This window comes from Salmo salar, chromosome ssa20 (genome assembly GCF_905237065.1).
Source record: "Salmo salar chromosome ssa20, Ssal_v3.1, whole genome shotgun sequence".
In the NCBI taxonomy this organism is placed as follows: domain Eukaryota; kingdom Metazoa; phylum Chordata; class Actinopteri; order Salmoniformes; family Salmonidae; genus Salmo; species Salmo salar.
The window spans coordinates 73,830,196-73,842,614 of NC_059461.1; the positions used below are offsets into that span (position 1 = coordinate 73,830,196).

At 41.3% G+C, this 12,419-nt stretch overlaps 1 protein-coding gene across 4 annotated transcripts in view; it reads left to right on the forward strand.

Moving 5' to 3' along the window:
* The first annotated feature begins 368 nt into the window (after positions 1-368).
* The window catches only part of LOC106581315 (paired box protein Pax-3), a 35,608-nt gene continuing 23,557 nt past the window's right edge, over positions 369-12,419 (forward strand). Inside the window, exons 1-4 of one of the 4 annotated variants that reach the window (XM_014163289.2) lie at positions 369-873; positions 1,650-1,885; positions 2,139-2,193; positions 2,700-2,843. In XM_014163289.2, the coding sequence (XP_014018764.1) occupies positions 789-873; positions 1,650-1,885; positions 2,139-2,193; positions 2,700-2,843 (520 nt within the window). In that variant the 5' untranslated portion in view covers positions 369-788. Of the gene's footprint in view, positions 874-1,649; positions 1,886-2,135; positions 2,266-2,699; positions 2,844-12,419 lie in introns of all 4 variants that reach the window. The other 3 variants (XM_014163288.2, XM_014163287.2, XM_014163286.2) reach the window with 3 other exon arrangements.

Below are 12,419 nucleotides of genomic sequence, written 5' to 3' on the forward strand. Positions count from 1 at the left end.
AGTAACTTTTGCAGCATTTGTGTTATCTTCAGGCCATAGAGTGAGAACAAATGGATGCATGGGCTCTACGAAAAAATATCTTCAAATTAAACACTGTTGTATGTTGAGTGACTAATCAAAACGGCAACATTAAAAACAACACGCATCTGCATATGTAATCGAACTTATGACCTAAGATGATGTCACATCTGTCAAGGAGATGATTAAAGACGCTTCCTCAGTCCTGTCCCAAGCAACGCCTCTGACAACAACTCCGAGGAAGAAAGTTTCCTGCACCGTCAGCCAATCATTACGCACGCCCAAGAGCCGGTCTCCCTCCTCCAAACCAATCACAGAGCCTGGATCACTGATGGGAAAGAAGTGCAGCACAACTAATAACTGTTCCTCTGGGTTTTGACCATCTTCCCTCACTCTGAACGTGTGTCAACAACAACAGCGACAATAACATCACTTGCATGATTATTGATGACATCGCAGATTCCACACGTATCCAAGTGCCTCTCGACTGGTGAAAGAACGCATAGGCGCACTCTTCAGAAGTCTACCTCAAGTTTTTCCTGGTTTGGTAACTTGGGCTCTTTTCTTCGGGAGGCGGGAGTGTTTTTTTCTCTCCCTGGACTCTGGTTCCTGTCTAGTCCAGTGGCTACCCTATCAAGGCTAACTTTCCACGAATTGGAATACAGGGCATTTTTACTCAGAATTTCTCCCAGTGGTCAAGCTCCGTCGTCGGTAGCTTCCTGTTCTCCTCTCTGGCGGGAGGTTAGTTGAAGGCGTAGGGTTGTGGAGGTATGACTGCGTTGGCAGGGGCAATACCAAGGATGATGCGCCCCATGCTGGCTCAGAACTACCCACACAGTGGCTTCCCACTGGAAGGTAAAATCAAAAGTCGAAACAACTTTTTGAGCACTGCTTGTGGAAATATTTGGGCTTCGATGCGTAATAATTAAGGAGTGATTATTAATATAGGATATTATGTAGCCTACCCCATAACCCCCTCCCCCCTAAACATAAACTTGGTCATATCCAATTGTAAAAACATTTTTTATAAAACTTTGGGATTGACTCGCAAAATTGAGAAGTAACACAATTAAAATGTAATGTTCTTTTCATGTTTCATTTTTCAAAGTTATTTTCATTTCGGTTATCAGATGCAAAGTGGATTGAACGATTAACGTCATCTTTATCATCTGTTTTTTTGTTGTCATTATTGACACCTTTTTATATTTGTATATTTGTTTGCAGTGGACTATTAATTAAAGTATTAATTTAATAATCTCTTATGCAGTGGACTATTAATTAAAGTATTAATTTAATCATCTCTGAAATCAAATCATTTGTTTATTTACAGAAGATTTACAGGGTCATATAAGTAGGCTATACACCTCGCTATATTAAATAATAAGATACAGTATCATTACTTCAAGCAACTTTTAAGGACTTTCATTGTTACCAAACCTTTCATTTGAAACGACTTTTATTTTTTATTATAGGCTATTATGTAAAAAAAAAATGTATTTAACATTATTTGTAGTAGCCTTGTGATGTTATTAGTAGCCTATGATGGAAACAATGTTAGTTGTTGTGTTGTAGGCTTATAGTTTATAATCATGAAGCCTTCTGGTGACCATTTTGTGTTTTCTTTTACTCAGTCTCAACCCCGTTAGGCCAAGGCAGAATGAACCAGCTCGGGGGAGTTTTCATAAATGGCAGACCTTTGCCCAACCATATCCGCCATAAGATCGTCGAAATGGCCCACCATGGCATCAGGCCATGCGTAATCTCCCGTCAGCTTCGCGTCTCTCACGGTTGCGTTTCCAAAATCCTCTGCCGGTACCAGGAGACCGGCTCCATCCGACCCGGGGCCATCGGGGGAAGCAAACCCAAGGTGAGGGAGCACGAGCAGTTCTATCGCTGGTGAAAGTGTTGGGTTTTGTATTGTCATGCATTTTATTATTCTCTTAAAACTGTTTTCTCGAGGTATGACATGTTGGGTTAAAATTGAACAAGCTACAGGTTGGGAAAGCATGTAAGAGGCCTGTATTGTGTTGCTGAGTGTAAGTAGACAGTGTAAGTAGATATGAGCTGTTTATTATGCCTTAATGAATTAACGATGATATGATTTGTCGTTTCCTTAGCAGGGGACGACACCTGATGTTGAGAAGAGAATAGAGGAGTACAAGCGAGACAACCCGGGTATGTTTAGCTGGGAGATTCGGGATAAATTACTGATGGATGGGATATGTGACCGGAACACCGTTCCATCAGGTAAAAGGAAACATCTGCAATCTTCACCTGCAGCCATAGATTGTTCATCATCATCATGGTCATCATCATCACCGTCTTATTTATGATAATGGAACTAATGTATTTTCTTTCTCAATAACCCCATTTTACCACAATAATAAACCGTTTACTCTCTGAAAACAAAAACGTTACCAACTGCTGACAATTATGGCTGGGGGAAATAATAACTGTTATAATGTAATTGGCAAATCAATTTCAAGTTAAGATAAAATCATAAAAAATATTGCAAAGTCAATCGATTTTTTTAATGGTGCATCTGTTGATATCAAGTTAGATTTATTTTATGCTTTATCACGGTAGATTAAACGAACAAATAAAAGCAAGTGAGTGCAGATTGTTTAACTTTTCCAGTTTATTATTTATTAATCAGTGCTCTGTAATTTCTTCTAACACAGTGAGCTCTATCAGTCGCATCATGAGGAGTAAATTCGGAGGGAAGGGAGATGACGATGATGATGAAGATGAAATCGAGAAAAAGGAATTAGAAGAACACGAACGGCGGGCCAAACACAGCATCGAGGGCATCTTAGGAGACCGATGTGAGTGCAATCATAAATAAATAATTAATTTTCTCTCTTCTATATTCAACTTGCGTGAGGCAGTTACTTGTTGCGTAAGGCGGAAGGCCCTTCATACACAGAACTAAATACTTCTGTGCACTTTCATGTTCTTTAAAACGGTGAGGAAACCTCTCGTTTATTCAAAACGAAACAAAGATGGACAGAAAAAGGTTTTCATCTTGTTTTGTGTAAGCTTCTTGGTTTTCTGACTCGGTGTTATAGGCTAGGCCTACATTTTCACAATGGGAGTCACCACTCCTGGGTTGCCATTCATTTTGAGACTTTGTGAGATAGATAGGCCTAGTCTGTCCTTAACTCTAAAACAGTTGTTGTTTCCGATTAAGTGAAAGCACAAGGAGAGTGTTTTCCTTTGTCAACAGTCATAAAGTACACTGTTTTGTTTTGAATTCTTATCGACCATATCTCTCCTGCTAATGCTTGTCCCATGAGGCGTTACGATAATTCAAACAGCAGGTGATAACTTTTGTGGTAAAGGGAGGATTGCCCCTTTGTGTGTGTGTGTGTGTGTGTGTGTGTGTGTGTGTGTGTGTGTGTGTGTGTGTGTGTGTGTGTGTGTGTGTGTGTGTGTGTGTGTGTGTGTGTGTGAGAGAGAGAGAGAGAGATAATTAAACAAAATAAAGTGAACGAATGTGTAACTACGGGTGCTTGCACGAAGTGGGCAACCCACACGATATTTGTTGCAAACAAACATTATAACGTTCAGGACTCGAATCAGTCTGTGCGTATTCTACTTCTGCTACGTATTTGTATTTCATTGTTTATGGTAGGACACTTTGCTTATATATAGGCTAGCCTTTACCTTGTAGGCTTATTGTAGGCATAGGCCTACTTTTTATAATGTCTTTATCATACTAATAACATTGTTATTAGGCCTATACGTGCATTTTAATCGAGATGCACATAGCCCCGTTGTAATGTTTGAGGAAATACCCCTTATCAAAAGTATATAAAAAAGAACCCAAAACTTTTTCAACCCCTAATTGCCAAGATGTATTTTAAACAAAGAAATCTCATAACATCCCATTTTATGGTTTCCTACAATTTATTATGAACGAATTCGCAGGCCTATTCCATCTCAACGCAGCTGCTCTTTCCGCTCTACTGTAAAATGCAGGCACAGTAAAACAAATTATAGAAAAAGACAAGGAGTTGGAGGAGACAAAACGTCCCAAATGAGTTGATCAAACATTTGTATAACAGTTCCATCCCTCACAAAGCCAGGCCTCGAGCACACAATTGGACATTTGAGGATGAACTTGGGAGACAAAGGCGCGAGAGTCCATTGAGATTTACGCTTCGGTTACGCGTGGACAAAGCCTGGCTTCGCAGCAGCTTGGTCGCCATAAAAGAAGGCAACCTGTTTATAATTCAGTCAGAAAAGGAGAAGGAGCTTTGCAACAAAAGGCAGAGAAAATACATTATGAGACCGCAATGAAGGATGAATTATTCAGGTCCGCCAATAGCCGCTGCTCGGGCTAGGTCTAGAGACTGTTCACCATGGAGAAATGGCCGTTTTCACCTACAAAATGTTTCTTTTGGAGTCTTTTTAGGTCGTCTAAAGAAGCCGACTGCCATTCAGAACCTCTCAAGCCCTCTTTCTCTCTCTCTCTCTCTCACCCACACACACACACACACACACACACACACACACACACACACACACACACACACACACACACACACACACACACACACACACACACACAGCTATAGTGTATAGACCTAACTGATATAAAAAACACTTTCAAATCATCTTAATATGCTTATTTAATGGCGAGGTGAATTAAACTTTTTGATAATGTGTTACTTTTAATTTTGGACATACAGAGCATTGCGGACATAATGGTTTACGAAAATACAAACGTTTTGTGTATTATGTGCACTCAGATTATACATTTTGTGCACACTCACATATTTTACACAATGTTTAAAAGTTATAGTTTTTTTGTTGATGCTTCGGGTTCCTGCTTTCAACACTTTTATATTAGCATTTTTAGTTAATGTCACTTAATAATTATTTAGGCATGTTACAAATTCCAATGCCACAAGATAAGAAATTATAGTTTCTGTGTAGCAGCCTCAGGCTTTGACAAAATATTATATCTTATAAAATGACAAATATTTTCCTAAATACATGCATAGGCTACTTTATGGTTATTAATATTTTAATTCATAGGCCTAATATATAAATATAATTTTTAATTTTATAAGTACAAATTGTTGCACAATATATTTTCTTACCAATATAGGCCTGATGATATTCATGTACAATTGGCTAGTAACATGTCCCTCTGCATGGTCTATTATTAAGTCTTTGATGCCCTATTCTTTCCCTTTTAAACATTAATAATGTCTTCTAAATGATTTGATATTGTGCTATGTCACATTTAATGATCGAGGGAGTGTATTAAGGACTCCTTTGGTGAATGGGGACCAATGTTCTCCCCCGAGAGGCGCGCTTGGCCTCGAGCGGTGGTCACAATGGAACTCGCCACTCGTCATGCGCAATGCTGCAATACTCACCCATCATGCTCTCACCCCCTTGCGCTCTCAAAATCTCTTCAAGCGGATTAAATTGAGCCTTTTATTTCATTTTACTTTCATCCAGAGAGCGAACCCGCCTCTCTCCCTCGGTTTCCTTCTCTTTCTCTCCATGCCCGCGGCGCACATTCGTTTAAATCTATGATTCATCTTCAGGAGTGCAACCGCTAACAAAAGGAAGTCAGTTTGTTGTAGAAAGGTCCCTAAAATTAAATTCTCCGTTAAATTATTGACCCATCTGATATTTGTCTTTATTTGGTTGCCAATACATGTCACATTGTGTTATTAATTCCAAAATGAAGGGTATAAATTAATATTAATAAGCCTAAAATAGTATCCGTTTCCTTATAAAGGTTGTCCTGTGTCCACGTGCTCATTCGGGCTCACTTTACCCCAATCAGTTTGCTATCCTATTTCCATTCGTATCGGTCAAGTGTACATTTTACCCTAAGGGCTAACTAAAAATGTAAATGACCTTTGCCACGACAATGCTTTGACTTGAAACGGGCACAGTTAATTTTTGCACTAATATCAGATGACTCAAACTAATGCATGGTTTATGCTATTATGCGTAGGTAAGGAGAGTTGAAATGAGCGCACACTTCAAATTGGTTGGTGTTTGGTCCTGAGGACTAAGCTATTGTGGTGCTCTAGAGATTGCCTTGTATGGGTAGAGTGACGCCAGTAACGTCAAATCTCGACTTTTGTTTTTACGATTTGTAGTTTTTTCGAGACCTGTGGCGTCCACTATTTTCTGGCGTTTTTTTCTGTCTGGTCTCATTTGTAATGCTGTTTTTACAGCCGCAATTACAATCTGAAAATTACATTGTTCAGCTAAACGGGTCAAACATTGATGAAGTCGATGTTTGTTGAGACCATTGTTGTGCGAGGGTCGTTCAGAATTCATTGTCGTTTCTCTTAAGCGTCCACATCAAAGGCGGCTTGTTTGGATTTATTTGTCGGGGGAAAAAGACAACTGAAATGTATTTCGGAAATTTCAAGCTCGCTCAATTGCAGCCTCTTGCACCACAGTGCCTAAAATGATGCGCAAGTATATCCTCACGTGCCAAATGTGTTTGGAATGAAGGCTGGTGCAGTTGGTTAAGTAGACCGTAGGGCAGGCTATCTTTCTCAATTCATGTGTCAGAGAAAATACTTTCCACTTAGAATTACAATAGTTGAACACATTCTGCCACTCTTTAGAAAATACCTTTCCAAATGTCCAGTCAGTGCTCCAGTCTCACTAAATGCCTCCTGTGCATATTTGCTATTTTGGCACAGTTCCTGCATAACCATTAGCAGGGGGTTCAGTATAGTAGTTTCTGTGCCTTCCAGAATCTAAAAGGCTAACATTGAGTTAATTAACCCTAGAAATGGAGCTAATGATTGATAATGTACAAGCGGCCCTCCCCTCTCTCCTCCTCTCTCATATTTCCAGTGTATCTTCTTAACCTTACTTGGCTAATTAAAATTAGCCTGAATAACACTGATGATACATACAGAGGAGCCTTGTTGGCCCAGCACATTTCCATTTATACTCGGACACACACAAAATTCCCCATCTGAAAGACAAACAGTCAAAGAGGGATAACTTTATTTTGTGAAAGGGACTCCTGGAAAGGGCTAATTGAATAAGTCTGGGATCTTTGAAAACCTGCCATGGTGAGCGCAGTCATCGTGTCATAATTAGGTTTATTGAGGCGCATTCCGCCAATCTGCTGCCATTCTCCCAGCCTCATTGTGCCCAGAGCCAGGCCAATAGCTGCAGGACAAAAGGGAATCAAGAGCTGACAATACATGAAAGGGCCAAAGATTTAGCTGCTTTTGTAACAGAAACTGAGCAGGACTTTTGTTTGTGTAAATAAAGTTGACGAACTACCCACTACTCAGGCTGGAGCATCTATACAATTTAATATGTGGGCACACACTGGATTAGTGCCAGGAGGAGAGAGGGAGGGAGGGAGAGAGGAGGAGAGGGAGAGAGGAGGAGAGGGAGAGGGGGGAGGGGGGGGGGGTGCTGGAAAGAGAGTGAATGGGGAAGAGAGAAGGGAGAGGGGGGTAAAGAAAATAGTTTGAGAGAGTATTAGGGGCTAGGTTTGTGTATTTAGTGTGTGAGTGTTTGAGAGAGTATTAGGGGCTAGGTTTGTGTATTTAGTGTGTGAGTGTTTGAGAGAGTATTAGGGGCTAGGTTTGTGTATTTAGTGTGTGACTGTTTGAGAGAGTATTAGGGGCTAGGTTTGTGTATTTAGTGTGTGAGTGTTTGAGAGAGTATTAGGGGCTAGGTTTGTGTATTTAGTGTGTGAGTGTTTGAGAGAGTATTAGGGGCTAGGTTTGTGTATTTAGTGTGTGACTGTTTGAGAGAGTATTAGGGGCTAGGTTTGTGTATTTAGTGTGTGAGTGTTTGAGAGAGTATTAGGGGCTAGGTTTGTGTATTTAGTGTGTGAGTGTTTGTAGATTTATGTCCTGCATGGCTTCTGATGTTGTATTTGTGATGTTCATCATTGTCTTACAGTGGCACTGGAAGAGGGAGGGTGGTGAGATGAGGCTTTGCTAAGAGGCATTGAAGTTGGAAACACAATACACACTATACTGTAGCATAGATCCATGGGCAAGGTCCCATATAACATTCTCATATACATCATAATGTTCCAGTTCTTATGTTTTAAGGTGTTAAAGGTGCTGCCTACTGAAAATCAGTTATCTTCATGGATTCAGTTACACTCCGAAGGCACATTCCAAATAATGGCTGATGCACGCATTTGCTCCCGAGTGGTGCAGCGGTCTAAGGCACTGCATCTCAGTGCAAGAGGCATCACTACAGTCCCTGGTTCGAATCCAGGCTGTATCACATCCAGCCGTGATTGGGAGTCCCATAGGGCGGCGCACAATTGGCCCAGCTTCGTCTGGATTTGGCCGGGGTAGGTCGTCATTATAAATAAGAATTTGTTCTTAACTGACTTTCCTAGTTAAATAAAGGTTCAATGTCACTGAATCTTTCACACAAGTCATGCATTGATATTTTTGAGTGAAAGTTTGAGTTGTATGTGCAGTTAGGGAACAGAACAATTAGACTATAGGGAAACTCAGTAAGATGAGTTGATGGATTCCACTCATGGCACATTCCATGTATACTCTTAAATAGACTTCACACTTTAGTTCTTCTCTGTGATTTTCACCTTGTAAACACAATCTCACAATTAAAATATCCAGCAGCAGATGATTCATACCAAGGGTAAACTTTTGTTTTAGAAGTCGGGGGGACATAATATACAGTACCAGTCAAAAGTTTGGACACACCTACTCACTCCAGGGGTTTTAATTTTTTTATTTTTTTACTATTTTCTACATTGTAGAATAATAGTGAAGACATCAACACTATGAAATAACATATATGGAATCATGTAGTAACCAAAGAAGTGTTAAACAAATATATTTCAATTAACAGGTGTGCCTTGTTAAAAGTTAATTTGTGGAATTTCTTTCCTTCTTAATGTGTTTGAGCCAATCAGTTGTGTTGTGACAAGGTAGAGGTGGTATACAGAAAATAGCCCTATTTGGTAAAACACCAAGTCCATATTATGGCAAGAACAGCTCATATAAGCTGTTCTTAAAGTCCATCATTACTTTAAGACATGAAGGTCATTCAATCCGGAAAATTTCAAGAACTTCAAGTGCAGTCGCAAAAACAATCAAGCGCTATGATGAAACTGGCTCTCATGAGGACCGCCACAGGAAAGGAAGACCCAGAGTTACCTCTGCTGCAGAGGATAAGTTCAGTATAGAGTTAACTGCACCTCAGATTGCAGCCCAAGTAAATGCTTCACATAGTTCAAGTAACAGACACATCTCAACATCAACTGTTCAGAGGAGACTGTGTGAATCAGACCTTCATGGTTGAATTGCTGCAGCGAAACCACTTCTAAAGGACACCAATAAGAAGAATAGACTTGCGTGGGCCAAGAAACATGCGCAATGGACATTAGACCGGTGGAAATCCATCCTTTGGTCTGATGAGTCCAAATTTGAGATTTTTGGTTCCAACTGCCATGTCTTTGTGAGACTCAAAATAAGTGAATGGATGATCTCCGCATGTATGGTTCCCACTGTGAAGCATGGAGGAGGAGGTGTGATGGTGTGGGGGTGGTTTGCTGGTGACACTGTCTGTGATTTATTTAGAATTCAAGGTACACTTAACCAGCATGGTTACCGCAGCGATATGCCATCCCATCTGGTTTGTGTTTAGTGGGACTATCATTTGTTTTTCAAGAGGACAATGACCTAAAACACACCTCCAGGCTGTGTAAGGGCTATTTGACCTAGAAGGAGAGTGACAATCACCGACCTCAACCCAATTGAGATGGTTTGGGATGAGTTGGACAACAAGTGCTCAGCAAGTGCTCAGCATATGTGGGAACTCCTTCAAGACTGTTGGAAAAGCATTCCATATGAAGCTGGTTGTGAGAATGCCTAGAGTGTGCAAAGCTGTTGTCAAGGCAAAGGGTGGCTACTTTGAAGAATCTAAAATATATTTTGATTTGTTTAACACTTTTTTGGTTACTACATGATTCCATATGTGTTATTTCATAGTTGTGATGTCTTCACTATTATTCTACAATGTAGAAAATAGTAAAAATAAAGAAAAACCCTTGAATGAGTAGGTGTGTCCAAACTTTTGACTGGTTCTGTATATATATATATATATATATATATATATATTTTTTTATCCAGTCAGATAAACACTCCAAACAGTCTACCCGACCGCTCAGAGGCGTCCACATGGTCCTAAAGCACACCGTTGCCTTATTTTGTATCACATTCCAATGATAAAACTGGGGTCACAAAATGCAATTTCAGAATGTGTGGGGGGGCGGCGGCATGTACCCCCGTCCCCAGTAAAAGTTGCGCCCCTGATTCATACATTCATGAAGGTGGCTCATTAAAGACAGTTATAGAAAACATGACAACCTTGACATCTTCGGTTCTTACATCTTGTGTTCTATACGAGACGCTGTAAATAATAGTAATTTCTGGCACGTTAACGGTTGTTGCTACGCTCTCTAGCAACGATCAAAGTAGTGTGAAGAAACTATATGGAAATGTACAATATGTGAGTGTGTCTGGAACATGAAAATGATTTGAGTGTTGAGTGCTTGTTGATTGTTTGTTGTTATAAAGCTTAGAGCTTCAGAGAAACAGAGTTAGACTGGGTCTATATAGAGCTAGAATGAGGTTATATAGAGCTAAACTGAGGTTATATAGAGCTAGAATGAGGTTATATAGAGCTAAACTGAGGTTATATAGAGCTAGACTGAGGTTATATAGAGCTAAACTGAGGTTATATAGAGCTAGACTGAGGTTATATAGAGCTAAACTGAGGTTATAGAGAGCTTGACTGAGGTTATATAGAGCTAGACTGAGGTGATATAGAGTTAGACTGAGGTGATATAGAGTTAGACTGAGGTGATATAGAGTTAGACTGAGGTGATATAGAGTTAGACTGAGGTGATATAGAGTTAGACTGAGGTGATATAGAGTTAGACTGAGGTGATATAGTTAGACTGAGGTGATATAGAGTTAGACTGAGGTGATATAGAGTTAGACTGAGGTGATATAGAGTTAGACTGAGGTGATATAGAGTTAGACTGAGGTTATATAGAGCTAGACTGAGGTGATATAGAGTTAGACTCAGACTATACAAAGTTAGACTGAGGCTATATAGAGCAAAATGGCGACTGCCCTAAATAACATGACCATCCAAAGACTGATATTCCCTGTCAGTCTGAGGAATGTGTCACTCAGTGTGTCCCTGGGCACGAGGGCACAGGGGGCAAGGGGGAGCACCAAATCACTCTCACTAACCCTCGCCTCGGGCTCTCTCTGTCCTTCTGCTCCTCCGCCTCGCATCATTTTTTATAATGCAGTGCATGATGACAATCCAAGCATAAAAACATAGTTATCTGCAAATGAATGGGGGCTCTATGCTTCATTAAAGCCTCTTTCTCCTTTCACACCCCTATTGTGACCCTCTGATATCAATTCAAAGGGCAATTAATGAATGCAGGCCAACTTTGAAGTGGGGGCGATTGGAGAAGGGGTTTGGGGCTCGGGGCTCGGGGCTTCCTCCTTTAGCCCCTTCAACCTCTCGCACACCCCTTTCACCCGTGATGGACTTGCCACATTCAGCCGAGTGCGCCAAAAGACGGTTTGAAGTGAGTGAAAGAGTGAAAAGGCCTGCGAAGGTCAAGGAGAATGGCTGCCATAGAATATGGCCTCTCTTTATCTAATGGAAGTATCCACCGAACACAACGGCTAGAGAAAAAGAGAGAGAGAAGGAAGGGGGTGAGAGGTTGTTTTTACAAGTGTGTGTGAGTGTGTGTGCATGTGCAGAGGAGAGATTGGGGATGTCAACGCTGTGGAACGCAGGGCAAAGGCAACTGAATGAGGTGGTTGAACAAGGAAAGGCAGACAGGGAGTTGTTAATCACTTGACTGAGGTAAGGGCATAAGGCTCTGGACAGGGCAGGGATAGGGATATAAGGCTCTGGACAGGGCAGGGGTAGGGATATAAGGCTCTAGACAGGGCAGGGGTAGGGATATAAGGCTCTGGACAGGGCAGGGGTAGGGATATAAGGCTCTGGACAGGGCAGGGGTAGGGATATAAGGCTCTGGACAGGGCAGGGATAGGGATATAAGGCTCTGGACAGGGCAGGGGTAGGGATATGAGGCTCTGGACAGGTCAGGGGTAGGGATATAAGGCTCTGGACAGGGCAGGGGTAGGGATATAAGGCTCTGGACAGGGCAGGGATAGGGATATAAGGCTCTGGACAGGGCAGGGGTAGGGATATAAGGCTCTGGACAGGGCAGGGGTAGGGATATAAGGCTCTGGACAGGGCAGGGGTAGGGATATGAGGCTCTGGACAGGACAGGGGTAGGGATATAAGGCTCTGGACAGGGCAGGGATAGGGATATAAGGCTCTGGACAGGGCAGGGATAG